Here is a 21600-nt window from a genome sequence, read left to right as displayed (position 1 = left end):
GACTCCATTTTCAAATCGCCTTTCTAATGCCCATCACACACAGACACACACACACACACACACACACTCACCACTTGATCTAATTAATTAGATATGCATAGGCCACATTCCTCTACTGACAGAACAAGATTAGAATGAGGGATGGTGAGGAAGGCAAGAGAATGGATGCTGGTTCAGCAGACACCAGATTGTCATGGCGAAGTACTGATACTACTTTTTTTAAAAGATGTTGTTTTTTACAAAGGCAGATGAAGAAAGAGATTACCCATGCACTGATTCATTCCCCAAAATGACTGCAGTAGTTCAAGACAGGAAAGGCTGAAGTCAGCACCCTGGCACTCCATCTGTGTGTCATGTGTGGGTGACGGGGGCCCAAGTATTTGGGCCACCTTTGCTTGTTTCCCAGGCACATCAGCAGGGAGCTGGCTCAGGAGAAGAGCAGCCTGGGCTTGAACCAGTGCTCTGATATGGGATGCTGGCACAGGAAGGAATGGCTTCCAGTGTAACATGGGAGATCTAAAAGTACCTGGCTCCTAGCTTTAGTTCAGCTCAGCTCTGGCCATTGCAGCCATTTTGGGGAGTGAACCAGCTGATGGACAATCTCTCCATCTTTCCTCTCTCTCTCTCTCTGTAACTCTGACTTTCAAGAAAGTTAAAGACTTATTTTAAAAGTCTTATCTTGGAAATGGTGTTGTGGCAAAGCCCAGCTGCTTGGCTTTCTGACCCAGCTACCTGCTAAAGCATCTGGGAAAGCATGATGGCTCCTGTCATTAGCCTGGCCCAGCTTAGGGAGTGAACCAGTGGATGTGAGCTCACTGGCTCACACGTGCTCTCTTTTTCCTGCCCCCCAACTCTTTGAAATAAATAAATCAATTTTAAAACAGTCTTCTCTGAGGGTGCACTCAGGAAAAGTAACTCCTCCCCATACCCAGCCTTTCTGTCTGTAGACACAGAAAGATCCATCACCCTTGCAGTTTGAAGTCCTCTATTTTCTCCGTTCGACATCACTCCACAGCCATACCCTGCCAGTCCCCTAACTATGAAGTAGTAGAGAGGAACCATTTGTTGGGTTAAAGCAGAAATTTGTGACAACTGCCATGGAAGCTAAGTGAATGGCTTTGCTCTGCGTGTGAGTTTATTGTTGGCTTTCCTGACTTAATGTTCTGTGCTTTGGTTGAATCGGCATTACCTTTCCAACCTCTGTTTTCAGTCACTTTTATTTGGACATCAACTGGTCCCAGATACAGACATGCTGAATTTTATGGTCCTAGTCAGGCTTCCAAATGCATGTGTGCAGTATTACACTTGAGCCTAATATACACATTAATGGTTGCAGACCATTGCTAACCTGTGGATTTTCTGACCCGGAGCTGATGCAAAGGCACATAAACTTTCCATTACATTCCATTACAGTCAGTCTATGATCAGCATGCTCCAGATTTTCTAACCATTGCTGCTGATAATCCTTTACCCTGATCCCTCTTTTGCAGACACTATATCTTCACAGAAATAGCATGACAAAAAAAAGAAGAATTTAAAAAGAAAAAAGAAATCTCCCTGCTAGTTTTCTCCAAGGACAGGGTTAGGAGGAAACCTTTTCCTACTTCTGTGCTGTCACCTACTCCTATTGTTACCCTGAACCTCCTGTGCACTGGCCAATCATGTTCATGCCCCATTCAGTCACCTGGCCTGCTTTGAACTGCTTCCCCCACTCACCACACATCCACTACAAGCACACACAGACTCTGCCACAGACTGGGCTCACCTCTCTCCTATCCCCAACATTAACCAGAAGACAGTATCCCTCCTGGCAAATGCCCAAACATATCACTAGCAACTCCTTGATCAGAAAGCCAAACTCAGGAAAACTGTAAAAAAAAAAATTTGGGGGGGGGGGGAGCTGGCACCATGGCACATGGAGTAAAGCTACAACTTGTACCATCAGCACTTTGGGTGCCAGTTCAAGACCTAGCTGCTCTATTTCCAATCTAGCTCCCTTCCAATGCACCCGGGGAAGCATCTGAGGATGGCCCAAATGCGAGGGCCCCTGCACCCATGTTGGAGACCCAGATGAATCTCCTGGCTTTGGCCTGACCCAATCCTGGCCATTGAGGCCTTTGGAAAGTGAACTGGCGTATGAAATATTCATTCTCTCTTGCTCTCACTCTCTCTGTCACCCTACTCTGTAACTCTTCCTTTTAAATACATAAATTTTTAAAAATCTGTCATTGTGGCATGTGGCCATGCCTGCAGGGAGAAACAACAAGGTTTTAGTTATTGCTGTTTGTTTTTTATGTATTTTTGTATGCTATTTATGTATTTACTCTTTTGAGGGAAAGAGCTACAGATCTGCTGGTTCACTCCAGAAATGCCTACGATAGCCAGGCTGAAGGTGGGGCACAGGAGTTCCATCAGGTCTTGCACATGCATCCAGGAGCAAACTACTTGAGCCACCAGAGAGTTGCAGCTCTCTGAGTGCCTGAGCAGGAGGCTGCAGTCAGGGGCATTGGCAGGCATGGATCCAGGCACTCTGATACGGAATATCTGTGCCTGAGCAGCTTCCTAAGCACTTGCCTGTACACCCACCCTGGAATCAGAACCCTGAAGCAGCATGTGCCCTGTGAGATGGTCCACTCTCTCGGCTCTTCTCAGACTCACTTTCCTGACACCTGCCACCTTATTGTGCTGCTCTTTGAGCTTACTGTACATTTTTCCCCCTCTTTCCTTTAGCGTCGGGAAGTGGCCAAGACAGTTTTCTGCTTGGTTGTTATTTTTGCGCTTTGCTGGTTCCCTCTTCACTTGAGCCGTATTCTGAAGAAAACTGTGTATGACGAGATGGACAAGAACCGATGTGAACTGCTTAGGTATGAGTCTATGTGGTCAGGAGGAAATGGGTTTTTCTGCTTTTTGTGTTTCATAACATTGTCACTAAATGATTTTGTCTACATTCTCAACAGTACTCAAAATTAAAAATTGTGAAGTTGATTCTTTTTTTCTCCAGCTGATGGAGCCGGAAGCTGCTCCCAGGATGTGGAGCTCCCAGGGCAGGGAAGTGTTCTGTACATAAGGATCTCAGTGAACCAAATGGGTGATCTGTTATCATATGACAACAACTACCATTTTCAAAAATATTTGTATAGTTAGTATTTGTACATCTTTATAGGGTTCAGTGCAATGATTCCATACATGTATTACATGTGTAGTGATCAAATCGGGGTAACTGACATTTCTACTTTATCACACATTTACCATTTTTATGTGTTGAGAAGTTCTGAACTCTTCCAGTTATTTGGAAATACAACATAAGATTTGGACTATGATTATCCAACTGTACTATACAACACCAAGACAAATTTGTCCCTTTCCAGCTATGTTTTATTAACTGCTTCCTGAATTTTCTGTGCTAATCTGTCATCATCATCATTCTCTCTTCCACAAAATTCAAGTTTTTTAGCTTACACAAATGAGAATATGCAATATTTGTCTTAAACAAGCACTTTTTACAAATCCCAACTGCCACCTATAAGAAATAGCTTCTGGGCAAGAAAACTGCTTATGCTAAGGATAAATGCCAGCTAGCAGGTTTTAGAATATGTTGCTCTAATCCTTCTACACTATTCTCTCTTCCTCCAGTTTCTTGCTGCTTATGGATTACATCGGTATTAACTTGGCAACTATGAATTCGTGTATCAACCCAATAGCTCTTTATTTTGTGAGCAAGAAATTTAAAAATTGTTTCCAGGTAAGAATATTTTGCAATTATTTTTTAAGGACACCTGAATGAGTAATTAATAAGCCAAAAGGCATGCCCAATGCCAACTGTCTGAGTACTTTAATCAGCTCTATTCCTTTTCAGTAGAAAAGTAAAACTCATATTGTTGTTGCCCAGAAAGACGTTCAGATTTGTTAACATACAGACAAGCAGTATCTGCACTGACAACATTTTCTGAGGTTATAATTAAAAGGACTTAGTGACATGCTGGTTTAGTGCCCTCCTTCAGAGATGCTCACATGTCACATTCAGGCCACAGAGAGTACATAAAACCTATTCACCCCTTGTATTAGACTTTAAACAAAGTCTCAACAAAACATAGATGCTGTGGTTCAGCAAGCACCCACTAAGCACTATTTATTACTTTTATATTATTTTATATTATATATAAATATATTTGTTATAAATATTATTGAATATTATATAAGCACTAATTATTTATTAATAAACACTTCAAGGAAAATAAACGCCTCTTGTTCTAGAAAGCTGAGCTAATAATTTCCTTTACCATCAGTTTTCTTCTGTTTTCAAACTTCCTTCCAGCTGTGTCCGCCAGATCTCCAGAAGCTATGAGTGTATCTTATCAGTATTTCATTTCTCCTGTTTCCAGAATGGCTGGAGCATGGATTGCTGGATTCTGTGATCTAGTCCCAGGATGTTTAACTTTAGCTCTTGGTATATACTAAGCAGACTAGCAGAGAGGTCAAAGGCAAACAGCCTTGATTGACATCACAGCTCTGCCCTTGCTGTCTGACTTCAGCCTGCCCAGCGTCCCTCCTGCTTCTTTAGTTTCCTTGCGTATGAATCAGATGATCACAGCACTTATCGCATGAGTGGGGTGTAATAAATTAATACATGTAAAATCTTTGAAACAGTTAGTGCTCAGCATAAGTTAATAGTATTGGGGATACAGAGAGCACAGTAGCTAACCCCATGGAACTTCCAATTCAAAAAGAAACTAAGCTGTATTAGCAAAGAATCACAAATAGATGAAACCTGACATGGAAGCTTGTGGCTATCTTGTGTGTAAGTGTCCTTAAAATCGTTTACTAGTCACAAAACACTCTGCATAAAAATGATCAACATGCTGGTTACAATTAATATGGCTTTAAAGCTGAAAGTCACTTGCTAATTTGCTAATTTCCCCTAATCAATAGGGGAAAAGAGAAACTCAAGGCACAAATTCTCAGAAATCAGACACATCTTGGCAGCATACCCTGGTGAAAATCTCAGTCTGGGAATCCTGGATTCTGCTTCTTCCAGTTCTGCCTTATATTTGCCTCCCAGGGCCTTGCTGTCCTCATCCATGAAACTGGGGAAATAGCACGCACACCTGGGGCTCTTGTGAGCCCATGGGGTGCAACTGCCAGCCCTACCCTTCCCATTCCTGCCCTAATCCCAGGAGAATCCTCCTGCAGGCCAACATTGCCTTCCCTTTCCCTTGCACTTGATGAACACAATTGAAATCACACAAGGGAGCTCAGAAATGGACAGTCTGACTTCTGAGATGATAGCAGGAATGCGAGCAGTACTGCTCAGGCTGACCATCCTCCAAGAGGTCTGCACCTGTCTCTCGGGAAAGGGACCGAGGCCTGCGGGGTCAGCTGGCCAGGAGTCGGCAGCTCCTGTTACTTACTGTCTCTTCCCTTCCCCAGTCGTGCCTCTGCTGCTGCTGTCACCAGTCCAAAAGCCTGATGACCTCTGTCCCCATGAACGGCACAAGCATCCAGTGGAAGAACCACGACCAGAACAACCACAACACAGAGAGGAGCAGCCACAAGGACAGTATCAACTAACCGCGACAGGAGACAGCAAGCAGAAAATCGCCTCCCACGCATCCCGCTGGTACCCTGACCTTCAGAACTCTCCTCCAACCCTTTTCCTTCACACAATCCACCTCTTTAAGAAGAAAGGTTTCTAAACACTCTAAAACAACTCTGGTTGTTGTCTGGGGGTTGTTTTAGATTCTCCAAGTCTCTGAACCTGACCTCTTTATCTAATTTACATATCCTATTTTGCAAAACAAACAACAAAACAGAGTTCAAGTGATCAATTAGGGCAATGTCTCTGCCAACACTTTCATTTTTTAAAAACAAACTCTAAAGCTACAAAAATATGGGCACTAAGGCATAGAAAAGCACACACAGCAGTTGAATAGCTACTAGTCAAATAAATTTTAAGAACCTTCTCTTTCTTTTCATGGGAGTTCCCTACAGATATTAAACATTTCTTTGTTAAGTTGAAAAATAACACTTTGAGTTAATTTTTATCAGCCCAATTTTTGTATGAAAGTTTATGTAGAATCAGTATCTTATACCCAAATTTATGTGTCATTCAATGATGCCTAAGAATTTTAATATCACTGTACAGGAATTTAAAGCCACAACTAGAAGGAAAAAAATAATCAAATATGTTTAGACAATCTTGAAATGGTCATTGAGATTTCATTTAGATAGTAACATATATATTCATATTCAGCGGCACTTCAAAAGGTTCATGGAAATGAAATTAAAAGAGAAGTTATCACCTCAGGGGTTAAGACACCCATTTTACTTATCAAGTAATTGGACTCCTATTGCCCACACAGGAGACCTGGATTGAGTTTCCTGCTCCCAGCTTCAACCCCAGCCCAGCAGATGTCACTAAGAATATTTGGCAAGTGAACTAGCATGTCTTCCATCTCTCTGTACAGCTGTGTATACGTCTGTTCTGCTGAGATTTATTGGAAAAAAAAATAGTTTTTATTGGAAACTCAGATTTACAAAGAGGAAAGAGGGAGACAGATCTTCAATTCACTGATTCACTTCCCAAATGGCTGCAATGGCTGGAGCTAAACCGATCCAAAGCCAGGAGTCAGGAGCTTCTTCCAGGTCTCTCATGTGGGTGCAGGTTCCCAAGGCTTTCAGTTGTTCTTGACAGCTTTCCCAGGTTACAGGCAGGGAGCTGAATGGGAAGTGTGGTAGCCGGGATATGAACTGACGCCCATATGGGATCCCAGCATGTGCAAGGTGAGGACCACTAGACTACCACACCAGGCCCCAAATATATATATATATAATTTTTTTAAATATAAAGATACAGAAGCAAGTTTATTTTGGTGCAAAACATTTTGAAATCTATGCATAGATTTTTTTCATAATACATTATCTCCATGAACTTTCTGAACACCTCTTTAACATAAGCATGACACAGACCCCTTATATTCTCCTTTTCCACAGAAGAAACACAATTTCAAAGCTGTCAGATGAGCAGATCATGTCATTGAAAAGGTTCACCTCAAATACCACTATGAACTTCTGGTTTTTCACTTCTCTAGTATGAACCTTTAGTCCTACACACCCCACACCTCAAATGGTCACAATTTCAAAGGACCCACAGAGAGTTTTGTTGGGTAATTGTTTAGATGTTTACAGACTGTGAGTATAGCGGAAAAAAAAAACATTTTTACAGTGTGTGTGTATATGTGTATGTATGTATATATATATATAAACTGTAAATTTCTTTTACTGTTTTTTTCTGTGATTGTCTCCATGGAATCTGTGAGTGTGTAATTGGCATGTAAGTGATATTATGTATGGATTTAACCTAATCTAATAATAATAATGCCCTGTGGTGCCAAAGCACATACTCTGTAAATCTGGGTGATTGTCCATCGTGACAACTCGTCTGCAGTGTTCACCTATAAAAATCTGTTATCAATCTCATAACCATGTTACCATGTGAATGGAATATGGGATGCGGTATAAAATGAGATGAGCCATGGTATAGAGCACTGATTGATTGGTTGGCTTGATAAAGCAGTATTTGTGGTCATATTTTCTGTATTAATCCTCAATTCAACCTGGTGGTAAGATTGACAAGTTGTCTGATATGTCTATACTTTATCAACAGACATATTGCTAATGAAAAATTAGCAAAGGTAATTTTGACACTGTTCTTTGCACAGACACAAGTAAAATGAAAACTGGTTCCAGTTACTTGGAGTGGAAGGCTAAGAAATCCTACTCCTTTGTGTGTTTGGAGCCAAATTCCAGTAAGTCCACTGGTGTATTACATGCAGTGACATATGCCTATAGCGTAAGCCATAGGCTCTCACCACTTTGTTTATGCAATTATTTTTTAAGATGCTTTGTTTTCTTGCATATAAAAACTGTTTTATAAACCCAGAAAGTCATAGTTTCTGAATATCTACACATGCTTTGATGTACATTCTGTTTATGGACTGGTTAATAAACATGGTTTACTGGTTTAAAAAATATATATTTTCAATTTCTAACTTTACAAGATCTTTGAAACAAGTAACTTTATAGAAATGAGCCAAAAGCCAAGGCCCTGAGTTGGCAGTGGCCCATAGATGATGTAAAATAAAAGTTTACAGAAGCCTCAAAAATGTCCCTTCATTTTGCATAGCTCTTCCTAGAAAATGTTTGTTACAACCATCTATTACAACTCTCTCCTTAGAATTAGCCAAATAAGCAAGCTTAAGCTTTCTAAAAGACACTTAACAGGATTTTCAACCTGCTTTCTCCCATTCATTGCCTCCAACTTTCTAGTAGTAATTTCAAATGATATTTGAGAGGCAGAAAGAGCTCCTATCCCTCGCTTATTCCTCAAATACCTACATTAGCTCCAGTCAAAGCCAAGAACCCAGAACTCAATCAGGGTCTCCCACATGGATGACAGGAAGCCAGATGAGCCACCACCTGCTGTTTCCCAGAATCGCCCTTAACAGGAAGCTGGGGTCAGAAGCCCGGAACTGACCCAGACACTTGAATGTGAGATGTGGTCATCTTAACCACTGGACCAAATTCCCACACCCTTTCCAGTAAATGCTGTGGAGTATCTACTATGCACCAGGCATTCTTTTAATATTGAAGAAACAGAAGTGCTCAATACAGAAAAAAATGCCTGTTCTTATAGACTGCATTCTGCATGGAAGGAGTTGGTGATAGTAGCTAAAGTCAACAAACAATATCAGACACCTTAAGAAGAGAATCCTATATATCCAATTGCTTGGCACCACTAGTGGGATCCAAAATGATGCTCAGGATATCTTCCAACCAGCCCCACCATAAGTCTCTGCTCAGACACAGTTGTATCATTTTGAGTTATTCGTGGCAAAACCTTCAAAACCATTTCTCATTCTCACATTTCCCCAACATCTACATAAATTCTATCTTCAGAATTAACCCTGAACCTGTATACATCTGTCTCAACCTTTACCTCCCTAGCGCTAGCTCCACCATCCCTTGCTGTGATAACAGCCTCAGGTTCCAGTCATTTGATTTTCTGTTGTTCACAATACACACATTCTAACACCATCCTATCCAAATTATCTTGATTTAGGTTTTCTTGGTGTATAATAGACTTGTGTTTGGAACAGCTTTAGCTCTTCAGAAAAACTGAACCCTAAATGGCCTCTTCCTTCTCCTCGCCAGTTTCCCATTATTGAGTCTTATATATCAGTGTGATACACTGGCTGCAGTTCATAAATACTGATGAAAAGCTGTTAACTAAAGTCCATAGTTTACCTCAGGGTTCACTCTGTGTGTTCCCCAGCTGTGCGTTTTGATAGATACATAAGATCATGTGTTTATTATCACAGTATACCCTTCCATTGCCCCAAAATCCCCAGAGTTCCACCATTTTAGCCCTCCCAATATCTTTCCCTTGTTAATCGATGTCTTCACTCAACACAGATGGAGAAACACTCTCCACACTACACTGTGCTAACTGCTGGGAACACAAAATGCAGTGACATGCTCAGTGGTGACTAAGTGGACATGGGCACAGGGGATGGGAAAGACACAGAAGGAGAGTTGAAATTCTCTAAATCTCAGCTGATGAACATTGTAGACTAACTTTGAGACCTCTGCTTCTAGCACTCTTAATTTAGTTAATGAATATGTCAGTGCTATGACAAATCATGTAAAAACAAGCATGTAGAGGGCACATGAAATAGTTCATGAAAATGGAATTAGAATATATGCCTGTTACTGTGCAAAAAAATTCTAAACCCATGCAAATGAGGGGTCTTCAAGAAGTTCATGGAAATCATGTATTAACTATGCATAGATTTCAATAACAATTACACCTAAATTAACATCTTTTAATCCCATTTTACCAGGAATTGTTTGAAGCACCTTGTATTTTAATCACCACAAGAAATCTGTCATTACTTGGAGAACAGCATAATAAGAAAGTATTGTCTATACACTGTGATCTCTTTTAAAGTCAGTTAACAGCATGCTATTTTCCATTCAAAATTAAACCTGCCCAATAAATTTAAAATATTTAAAGGAAGAAACTGAGAGGATAAGTCCAAGGCAGTTAAAACAGAAGCACATCTTTGCCTAGTATCCTGCAGCAGTTTTTTATAACAGTATCTCTAGTGTATGATGCACATTTGTAAACTAGCTATGTGTGCAGGCAAGGAAAAGCACTGATAGTCTATCCAAACCCCTCCAGGCTTGTGACTCCAAATCTTCTGTAAAATAATCTACTACAGCAAAGTCTTTATCGATTTTATCTGGACTTAAAAGCAAGCAAAGTTAAAGAAGAACACAAGTTAACCATATGCAGTTGATTGTTGCTGAAATTCCAGTAGGGCCTTCACGTTGGAAAACCCTGGTGGCTTTAAAATAATCTGACATTTGAGAAATGTTCTGTCACCCTTTCCTCTAAAGATTAACAACAGCAAATTAAAGCGTCTGTAGTTAGGTCAGCCCTGATACTCTCTGACTTTTTAATTCCTAAAATTGAAGAGAAACAAGCCTTATTTCTTACAATCAGTAGATAATCAAGGATTGAAAATAACATTGTGACCAGAAAGTTGCCTTTCTCCAGAAACCATGATAGCAGAGTTCATTTTTAGTTTGGTGATGCCAAAACCCATTGTATCTCCTAGTTTCCACAGATTTTTAGTATCAATACTTTTTAGTAGATTCTAGAGACTATGTTTCTTCCTGGGAGGCAGTAAATTAGGAACAGCAGTGCCAACTCTACATATAAACAGAGGACTCATGGAATCTTCCTGGGGGAAATAGAGGGAATTCCACACATTTTTCCTTTTGGTCCTAAACCAACCGCCTCCTGATGTAGTTTATCTGTGTGGAATCAGTCATCATTACTTCAATCTCATACTACTATGAGGGTAGATAAAACATGTATTTCATGTTGTGGGTTCGATTATTAGATTGCCAGATGGGAGTAATTACTGCCAGTCTACGCAGTGTCAGGCCATCTGCCAAGTCGCTGACCCCAGCACTACCAGCACTGACTCATTCTGTTTATGAATTTTTTTCAGTATAAGCCAATTCTCCATGGACTATAGATCTTTTTCTCAAAACATGACCATTAGGATTGGCTTTGGTTAAGTTCTTGTGCTTTTAAAATATCCTAAAATGAAGGGGAGAAATGTATTCTTTTAGGTTTTAGGAGCATACCTTTATGCATAACAACAACCAAAAAATGATCTCCTAGGGTTGTTTTTATCTGTTATTGAGGCAGAACAGAAATAAAGGACCTCCCAACTTGATTGTGTATGCACCTCCTGACTGGAACAGAGGTCCGTCTCCAACCACAGGCTGCTAAATCCAGCTGTAACCCAATCGAGCAGGGAATGTCCACAAGAGAGCTGCCCTGTTAGAGACTTCCCCAACCTGTGTGCTTGCCCAGAATAGCCCAAAATGACCAATACTTGAACTTCCTGGGAACCAGTAGTGAGCAAAACAATCATTTTGAGTGTAAGATGTGACAAAAGGAAAAAAAAAAAAAAAAAAAACACAACCTTGCCTGCGTAGAACACCAAGTCAGGTGCAAATCAAAGTGCTGTGTGTCCTGAGGTCCTGAGGCAAATGGGCCAGAAACAACAAAGGGGCATGAGCACACAACCTCAGCAGCACAAAACCCCCTGTTCACCTCTCACCAGGAAGTCAGGCATGGAACCTCTGTACCCTGCTACACCCTTGTGCCCAAGCAGAAGCCCCTAATAAACTGTCTGGGTTGAATACTGCCCTCTTGTTCGTCTCTGGAAGTGAGGCTAAAGATCTTGGGAGGGTATCATTGTGATACATGGTGGCTCTAAGCCTGCAGCACTGCTTCCCCTTCCTCTCCATCTACACCCTGTTGGCAAGGCCAGGACTTGGCTCAGTCACTCGGATTTAATCAGGACAATCACCCAAGATGGGGGTGGGGGAGCAGGAGTGAGTTCCCAAAGAGGAACAAAAATGGCCACTCTACTTCCTTTCTCTACCTTTAAGGTCTATATTCATCCATCGTGTAACTCAGCTTCTGCTGTTGACATTTTTAGCTTAGTTTCTCATTTTTTACTACTTCCTATAAAAATAAATTTTTCTTCTCCAAACTGCAAAGAGAATGTATGAGTCCTCAAAAAAATTCATGGAAAGTTTGTATTATGAAAAGAACTAAGCCTGGATCTCAAAACATTTTTGCAACAAAAAAAAAAGCTTAATGTTTTAATCCCTTTTTGTGAATTCATCTATAATGTCTTTCAAGCCCTCACAGAATGGTAATGAATTAATGACATGTACATGAGGAAAAAAAATTCTTACATACTGGAAGGCATAGCCATCCCTCAATATCCACAGAGGATCAGTTCCGTGACCCTTGAATAGCAAAACCTAAGGATGTTCAAGTGCTTTATGTCAAATAGTGGAATTTCCCATATAAACAATGACCTTGACTCAACAACTTATGCACAGGCTCTCATAAACTTTAAACCATCTCTAGATTATTCATAACACTTAATACAATATAAATGCTGTGTAAGCAACTGGGTTCCTGTGGAGTTTAACAAATACTGACAAGAATGGAAAACTCTGCCTCTATCTTACATTTAATTTCTCTCCAGTCCTTTGCTAGCAAGAACAAGGCCAGAGCACACATCTTTGTACACAGGAACCCTGAAGGAACAATAGGATTACTGCTGGCCCAGAGGGATCGTGCCTTGTTAGCATCCCTAAGTGTGAACAGTCTCCACAATGGTCATTCTGGCCATGGGTTGATCCATTAGGAACGAATTCAGCCACTCTGATTGTCCAGCCATCACTGGAGCCCTTGGGTCAGTGGGAAGAGGCAGTGCCTGGGAGTTACATGTCGGTTTTCACCACAGCCATGACCAGTAGCCATTTATCTGACTTTTCTTTCCCCCAATTGTAGTTTTGCCCACCTTTCTCATTTATACCCAAGGCTCAAGGTCAGCTCCCAGAAAAAATTGATCAAAGGCAGTATATGCATTTATTTCACTATAGAACATCAGTGACAAACTCCAGAGATGAAAAAACATGATTCTTCAACATCCTGATATTTGAAATCTATTTTCTATTCGAAAACACTCTTTTAATTCCTTCATCTAGAACACATTGGTATATAAAGGGTCAGTCTCTCTGTCTCTCTCTGAATTGGTAATCCAGATGTCTTTACCCGACTCAGTTTCAATATAGGCTACTATGAATAAGCCTGGTGCTCCTGTGGCTCGGTGGTCACAATGACCTTGTGGACACCCCACACTCCCAAGGTACTGACAAGGGAGCTTCTCCATGTATCTAAATTTGGTGCTCGGATGGGAAAGCTGCTGAAATCGCCCTTAAGAGAACATGTTTCTCATGAGTAGCTGCCACGTGAAGGTCTGGGTCATTTATGAGGCTGGATGCCAAGAGGAGAGGTAACAAGATTAGCCAGCTGGGGGGTGAGGCAGTGCAGGCCTAGGCACAGGCCGTTCCCCTGAGGAGTGTGACAGCAAGAGCACGAGAGAACTGGATGGCAGCCTCAGCAAACATCAGGGTCAAAGGAAAAAGTTTTGCTTCTTCACGAGAAAAATAGCCTGGGCATTGTGAAGACAGGAATTGAGGCCAAGGAAAGGAAAAGACTGTGTAGGGGTGGGCAAAACAAAGACACAGTCATCCCTCCTGTCACAGGGAGTCCACGTCCAAGCATTCAGCCAGCTGAGGGGGTAAGAAATTGCAGCTGCGGTTGAGTTTGTGCAGATTTACTTTTCTTGTCATTATTCCCTAAATAATTATTTACATATCACTTACATTGTAATAAGTATTGTATGTTGCCTAGATATGATCTGAAGTACATGGAAAAACAGGCATGGGTTTTTACAAATACTACACCATTTTCTTTATGGAACCTGGGTATCCATGGGTTTTGGTATCCAGGGGGATCCTGAATACCCAAGCTTGGCCCTGGTTGCTGGATCAGGTTCCCAGCAGAGGTAAGAAGAGGAGAAAATAGCAGTCTAGGGGGCAAAGGGGAAATCTCTGCTTTTAGCAAGTCTGTATCTTCAGGAAACGGTTTCTAGTGAGCCCAGCACTCACTGTCTGTGTTTAAGGCTAAGGATAAGAACGGAAGCTGTTGATACTATAGGTAGAATATTGCCAATTCTGAACAGCCCCTTGCAGGAACATCCTAAAAAGATACCCAGCTGCACCTGTATGAACTCATCACCTTGGCTGGTTCCTGGCTGAAGAGATTCAGGGAACCCTAAGCAGAAGTCAGAAAAGGTCTTAGGAGTGGTGTTTGGTCTGGTGGTTAGGACAGCTGCACTCCATGTCAGAGTCCCTGGGTTTCCACACTGGATATGGCTCACGCATGTGGGAGACCTGGATTATGCTCTTGGGTCCTAGTTTGCATCTGGCCCAGGTGAAACAAGTGAATTTTTTTTAAAAAAGAAGGCACCTAATTCACACTCAAGGCTTTCTATGGGTATCAATAAAAACATAAGTGTGTGGCATTTTTCTACAATGAATATATAAAGCTTTCATGATAAGCACATATACATACATGTATTTCCAAAAGTTTATGGAAAAAGAATTTAAAAATAAGTCCATTTGGTGCAAAACAATTTTGAAATCTGCAGTTTTTAGTAACATACTTTTTATAAACTTTGCAAAACCCTGTCAAATGTACATGTTTCAAATTCTTATGTCAAAATAAACTTAATTCTATTTTCCATTAAATACATGGATATATACATTTTAAATATTTATGTTGAGTTTTTCTGTTTAACACCTGATTACATAATAAATACATATGATAAGTCAGAATCATTTTATGAAATTATGTTTTCTTGTAAAACCAATCAGGAATAGATACTATCAGTAAGCTGAAGATTCATAGATTCAGACCCCCTACATAAAAATACTATGAATCTTTCATTCTGGGTGGATATTGTGGCACAGTAGGTCCTGAGATTAAGCCCCACCTCAGCATTTAATCCACCTTCTGCTTAGAGGTAACAGATAATGGCTCACGTACTCCTGCTATACACATGACAGAACCGGATGGGATTCCTGGATCCTGCCTTCAGGAAGAAACAGCCTCAGTAGTTGCATTTGGGAAGTGAACCACCAGATGAAAGGTTTTCCTCTCCCTCTCTCCCTGTCCCTTGTTCCATTCCTCCCTTTCCTCTTCTTTGTCACTCTGCCTTTCAAATAAATAACACTTGCCTAATGCCCCGAATTCACAGTAAGGGTAACCACAGAAGATGAAGCCCCAAGGCAGTCTTAATATGGCTTATCTTCTGTTCATGTGTATTTCTACCAAGATTCTACTAACCAGAAGATAGAATCTTTTTTCTTGATTTTACTTTTTTTTTTACCTGTTTATTTTATTGGGAAGGTAGATTTTTTAGAGAGGAGAGACACAAAGTCCTTCCATCTGCTGGTTTACTCTCCAAATGACCACAATGGCCAAAGCTAAGCCAATCTGAAGCAAGAACTTTTTCCAGGTCTCCCACATGGGTGCAGGGTCCCAAGGCTTTAAGCCATATTTCACTGCTTTCTCAGGCCTCAAACAGAGAGGTAGAGTGGAAGTAGCAGAGCTAGGACATTAACTGGTGTCCATATGAGATGCCAGCTCTTGCAGGCAGAGGATTAGCAAATTGAGCCATTGTGTGATCCCCCCCGACATATTTATTTTACTTGAAACAGTTACAGAGGAAGAGATCTTCCATCTGCTGATTCACTCCTCAAATGGCTGTAATGGCCAGAGCAGAGCTAGTCCAAATCTCAGAGCCATGTTCTTCTTCAAGGTCTCCCAGGTGGGTACAGGGACCCAAGCCTTGGGCCATCCTCCACTGCTTCAGACAATTAGCAAGGAGGAGGATCAGAAATGGAATAGCTGAAATTAAAACACATGCCCAAATGGAATTCCAGCAATGCAGGTGGAAGATTAGCCTGATATTCTATCATAACAGCCCCAAATGTAACTCTCTCCGCCCCACAATATACAAAATTCCAAGTATTCTTGCGCTCCCTAACATTCATTACGGAAGGAATCCTGAGTCCACTATTTTATCTCACTTCCTGATATTTTCAAATTGCTGGATATCACTGGTGACATCTAATAATTAATTGCATCACAAATTGCAAAACTCCTAAGGCTTGGCTAATGATGCAGTCACCTACTTTTGTAATCAGCCCAAAATTCCAGAGGGTTTTTTTTTTTTTTTTTTTTTTTGCATCCAAACATAAAAGGATCAGGGAGCTTAACATTCTACTAAACCATGAATTGATTGAGACAAAGTGATGGCATAGGTTCTGACCATTCACGGGATCCTCAGGTTGTCACAACACCCTATAGGAATAGTTTGTGATTATACTCACACTCTCTCATCCAGAAGTTGTCTTGCAAGTTAGTACCTCTGTGGATAATACAAGATTCACCTTGCAAAACAACCATTTAAACATCGTCTCCTCAGATCTTATCTAACTGCAAGATCCAAATGGGTCACTCACTCATATTCTGTTTAATTTCCTGCCCAACACATGTACTAAATGGTATTTTTATTGCTCATTGAATAGTTTATTGTCTGTCTCCTCCCACTAGATAAAGGACCTAGTCTATTTGGTTAATTGCAATACCATAGTGCCTAGGATAATCCTGAATGATACATAGTAAGAATTCAGTTATGTGTTTGTTGATGAATAAATCAAAATAATATAATAGAAAAATGGCTAGGAGGCTACCTAGGATCCAAGAGGATACCTTTTTAAAGATTTGTTTATTTTTATTGGAAAATCAGATAAGATTTACAGACAGGAGAGACAGACAGAAAGATCAGCTAAATGTTGGTTCATTTCTCAAATGGCCACCATGGCCACAGCTGAACTGATTCAAAGTCAGGAGCCAGAAGCTTCTTCAGGGTCTTCCATGGGGGTACAGGATTCCAAGGCCTTGGGGCATCCTCTACTGCTTTCGCAGGTCACAAGCAGGGAGCTGGATTGGAAGTGAAATAGCCAGGACACGAACTGGTACCCATATATGATCCTGGCACTTGTGAGGTGAGAATTTAGCCATTGAGCAATCACACCAGGCCCATTAGTACATAATGGTCAGAGATGATCTTTCTTAGGAGGTGATATTTAAGTGACTTTTATTTAATGACAATTAGATAAGACAATGGAGCTTTGGCTATGACACTGGTTTACATGTCTTTTATTATTAATGAAAATGTTCTTGCTAACAGATTTTATAACTACGTAAGAGTGAATCAAAAAGTTATGAGCAGAATTGTTATGAACAGAACAGTTACTGAACTAGATTTACAGAATGAGCTTAAGAGAGAAAGAAAAAAACTTTTAACTGCCTCCCATAACATTTACCGTTCTTAAAATCTAGGTTTTATTTTAAATCCTTGAAGCCCCTCCCACTGCGGATATACAAACACCCATGGGGGAAGGATGGCACGTTCCACCTAGAACTAAAGAGTCCTCAGTAGGAGACATAACGAAGAGTAGTACCAGCAAAACTGAACACACACATGTACAGAGCAGTGCAAGGACTTAGGGAAAAGGATCTTTACAGTTTACTGCTCCCACCCATACACCCAAGATTTAGTCCGTTGGATATAGCATGGAGCCCAGGATCAGGCAGAGAAGAGAAATGAGCAGAAGCCATGTGCCCTGTGGAGGGAAGGCCTCTAGGCACCACAAGGGCGAATCATTTCACTTCACCACTAGCCTACACTGTGACTGGCCACAGCTAGGAGAAACAAACAAAAGTGGTTAGAGGACTGTATCAGGTAGCTTTACTTCCCCCTAAAACTTCACCTACATTGAAAATAGGACATTGAAGACCCTACTTGATCCCTCAGAAGGTTCTACAAGCTCTTCAAGATTCAAGTTTGACTTTGGGTCACTGCAGGGAGAGATGAGATGACACAGAAGGACTCGGGCCACACAAGGTAGGCCAGAAAACCAGTGCAGGATACAAGTGCACACTTTAGCACTGGAAGCAAAGGACAGGAGTCAGATATGAGCAGCATGAATTTCAACTGGTGGTCAATATGAAAATAGGTGGAAAACATGGAAATCATTTGGGCAAGGGGCACTTGAGGAAGTGCCCAAACATCATAGTCCAAATAGCTTTGAAGATAAGTAAACTACTCCTCTAGCCGGATACCATCTTGTGTATAAGAAGATGGAGAGAAGACTAAAGAGGACTTGGAATTTTGAATGCTGAGAGTACTTCCAAAAGTTCATAGCCGGAGACAGTGCCTAATCATCAATTGCCTAATCATTCGCCTGTAACTGCTGGCAAGACATATGGGCACTGGTTCATGTCTCACCTGCTCCACTTCAAATCCAGCTTCCTGCTAAAGGGGTGGCAAAGCAGAGGAAAATGATCCAATGCCTTGGAACCCTGCATCTGGATGGGACAGCCAGAAGAAGCTCCTAGCTTCTGGATTGAAATCAGCTCAGCACCAGCCATTGCGGCCATTTGGGGAGTAAACCAGTGGATAGAAGACCTTTCTCTCTGTCTTTCTCTCTGTAAATCTGACTTTCCAATAAAAATAAACCTTAAAAAAAACCTTTATAGCAAGGGGTTAAGTTCATTTTGGTGCAAAAACTTTTCTGAGTTCCACACAGTTTATAATACACATTTTCCATGAACTCTTTGAAGAGCCTTCCTATATACACCCATAAATATGAAAGTGTCCAGCTAGAATATATCAATTTAACTTACAATCCAAAGCTTGCAAAAAAGCAGTTAGCAGGAATTTAAGCAACTATTGAGGAAGGTGGGCTCAGTTCTAGAAACACAGGGGCTCTCCTTGTTACACATGCACTTGAACTGCAATTGATGTTAATCATACTTTTGAACTTACAAGTGCAATAATATTCTCACATATGTTCAATTCAACCTACAACCCTCCTCTAGGTGTTCTTTGATCTAACAGTTGTCTTGAAGGCAGAAGTAGGCCACATATACAGGTGTCATGATCTCTATTTGCTACGGGAGAATGCTGAGTCAATTAAGTGTTCCACACCCACCCACCATAGCTGTATGGTTGACTGCAGGATATGTGAGGGAACCACTAAAATTGCCCACCCAAACCAGGACACCCAAGGTGTGACAAAGATCAGTCTGCTGTGGCAGTGACCCCTGTATCCAGGGGCTCCTGGTGACCACTTCCACACACGTATCTCCTTTCATGATCTCCTCCACTTTAACTGATGCCCCCATTCTTCAATAGCCACTGATGAAGTTCCACTTCACCTCTAATGCAGCACTCTTACAGGCTTGGAGAAAGAGTCCTGGCTAACTTCACCTCTAATGCAGCACTCTTACAGGCTTGGAGAAAGAGTCCTGGCTAACTTCACTTCTAATGCAGCACTCTTACAGGCTTGGAGAAAGAGTCCTGGCTATCCATGAAATCTGCTTGCCACAGCATTGGTTGCTTTTCCTGAAGGGTAGGTAGAGCTTTCTCCAAAACACTGTTTTTCCAGGTCTTCCGTTCCTGTGCTTTCTGTGCCTGTGAAGACTGCCCAATATTCACTACTACATTTCTCCTACACCAGAGAGGACGCGTTCACTTCTGCTAATGCAAAAAGAGGAAAGGCAAATACAAGGTGAGTTTTACCATCAAAACAGATTGACTCCTAGGTTGGCAAGAGGATGAGGTGCTCCCACCATGATCTCTTGGGATGACTGAATAACCAAGTAAAAGAACAAATGGAGAAGCTCTGAGGCTTCATAAAGACAAAGAAACTGCTGAGCCCAACAAGTCACCAGGCATTGGATCCACCAAACCAGACCAGCCACCAGCTAAAACAGGCCCAGGTCCATGCCCTGTGGAACACCAAATATTACCCCACTGTGTCTTATTTGAATTTCTCATCTATCAAGCCATGAGCTATAATAAAAGTGTTGCTAATTTGAGTACATAGTGGAATGGTTTGTTATATAGCAACAAATAACTAGAACACACATTTTTTAGCATTTAGTAATAATAAACCTTCAGCACTAATTGTTAACTCTATGTATAATTTTCACAAAAATAGTCTGATGTGAACAAAGTAACTAGATTATATCACTGTCATTTTGATAACTGAGACATTGTACTATACAAATATATACAACAAATTGGATGAAGGGCATGTAGAATCTCTCTTTAGTATTTCTTATAATTAACTGAGAACATATAATTATCTCAAAGTAAAAACAAATAATTTTAACAATAAAATATATTTTGTCACATTATTATATCTTTTTTAAAAAATGCTATCATAATGGCCAGTGTTGTAGCATAGTGGATTAAGCTGGCACCTGCAATGCTACCATTCTATATGGGACCAAGCTTGAGTCCCAGTTTCTCTACTTTCAGTTCAGCTTCTCGTCAATACACCTGAAAAAGAAGCAGAAGATAATCCAAGTGCTGGAATCCCTGCATCTATATAGGAGGCCAGATGGGGCTCCTGGCTCCTGGCTTCAGCCTAGCCCAGCCTCTGGATATTACAGATATTTGGAGAGTGAACCAGATAATGGAAGATTCTTCTCTCTCCCTTTTTGGAAAAGAAATTAAAGTAAAAATGAGGACTCCATGGGACAAGAGGAGAGAGGTCAAAGATGCCACTTGCAGCCAACCGCATGGGGCAGTGAGCTGTCATCTGTCGGCTGCCATCTTAACACCACCTCAAGGGAAGAGGAGCCACCACACACCCAGTTGCTTGCAGTATTAGCTGAGAGGGAATTCCACAGTCACCCACTCTGACTCCACCCTGGAGAGCTGGCTGGGGTCTAAGTACTATTGGAGTGGGTGCTGCTTTCCTTTCCTTCGCGCTTCCCCACCCACAGAGAGCACCAGCCTTGGCAGCCAAAGCAGTGTGCCTCTATTCTGCTGCTACCAGCAGCATTATCAGAGTCAGGGCAATGTGTAGGCAAAGGTCAAATATGCTACATCTTGCAGCTGTGGGAATTGAGGAACTTTAGCTCCAGAACCCCTGGAATAGGCCTGGTGGACATAGGGAGCAACCTGCAGTCACCCTTTGGGTTCAGATCACATCTACTAATCCTGCAACTTGGGCTGTTGATATTATAGGTCAGAGAACCAGCTGGACTCTTTGAGCAAGATGTGAGGAGGGGTATACCCATATCATGTGGTCTTAGGACCACAGCAGCTGGTGCCACAGGCCCCAACATCACTCAAGCTTGTCAATGGGACAAGGGAGTAGCCACCCTTGTCTGCCAAGAGCATTCACCAAGGTGTCTGACACCTAACTCTAGGCTGGGTACACACCACCCAGGCAGGCTCCTATTCAGTTCAAAGCCACACCTCTATCTTTATGAACTATGGCACAATAGACAACTGTGTTACTTAAAGACACAGGCTTGGCGTGATGGCTCAAGGGCTAAATCTTCACCTTGCAAGTGCCAGGAACCCATGTGAGTGCCAATTTGTGTCACAGCTGTTCCACTTCCCAATTAGCTCCCTGCTAATGGCCTGGGAAAGCAGTGGAGGATGGTCCAAATCCTTGAGACCCTGTATCCACATGGGAGACCCGGAAGAATCTTTTGGT

General features: G+C 41.4%; 1 protein-coding gene and 1 long non-coding RNA gene across 8 annotated transcripts in view; one reads left to right on the top strand and one right to left on the bottom strand.

Annotated features, from left to right (window-relative positions):
- The window catches only part of EDNRA (endothelin receptor type A), a 64393-nt gene extending 58759 nt beyond the window's left edge, over window positions 1-5634 (top strand). For both annotated transcript variants that reach the window (XM_058666790.1, XM_004588128.4), the window contains exons 6-8: window positions 2731-2864; window positions 3634-3742; window positions 5428-5634. In XM_058666790.1, the coding sequence (XP_058522773.1) occupies window positions 2731-2864; window positions 3634-3742; window positions 5428-5568 (384 nt within the window). In that variant the 3' untranslated portion in view covers window positions 5569-5634. The remainder of the gene's footprint in view (window positions 1-2730; window positions 2865-3633; window positions 3743-5427) is intronic.
- The window catches only part of LOC131480799 (uncharacterized), a 121498-nt gene that overhangs the window by 22073 nt on the left and 77825 nt on the right, over window positions 1-21600 (bottom strand). The window lies entirely within an intron of this gene.

The sequence above is a fragment of the Ochotona princeps genome, chromosome 7 (genome assembly GCF_030435755.1).
Source record: "Ochotona princeps isolate mOchPri1 chromosome 7, mOchPri1.hap1, whole genome shotgun sequence".
NCBI classification, from domain to species: domain Eukaryota; kingdom Metazoa; phylum Chordata; class Mammalia; order Lagomorpha; family Ochotonidae; genus Ochotona; species Ochotona princeps.
This window is presented reverse-complemented; position numbering and strand designations above follow the sequence as displayed.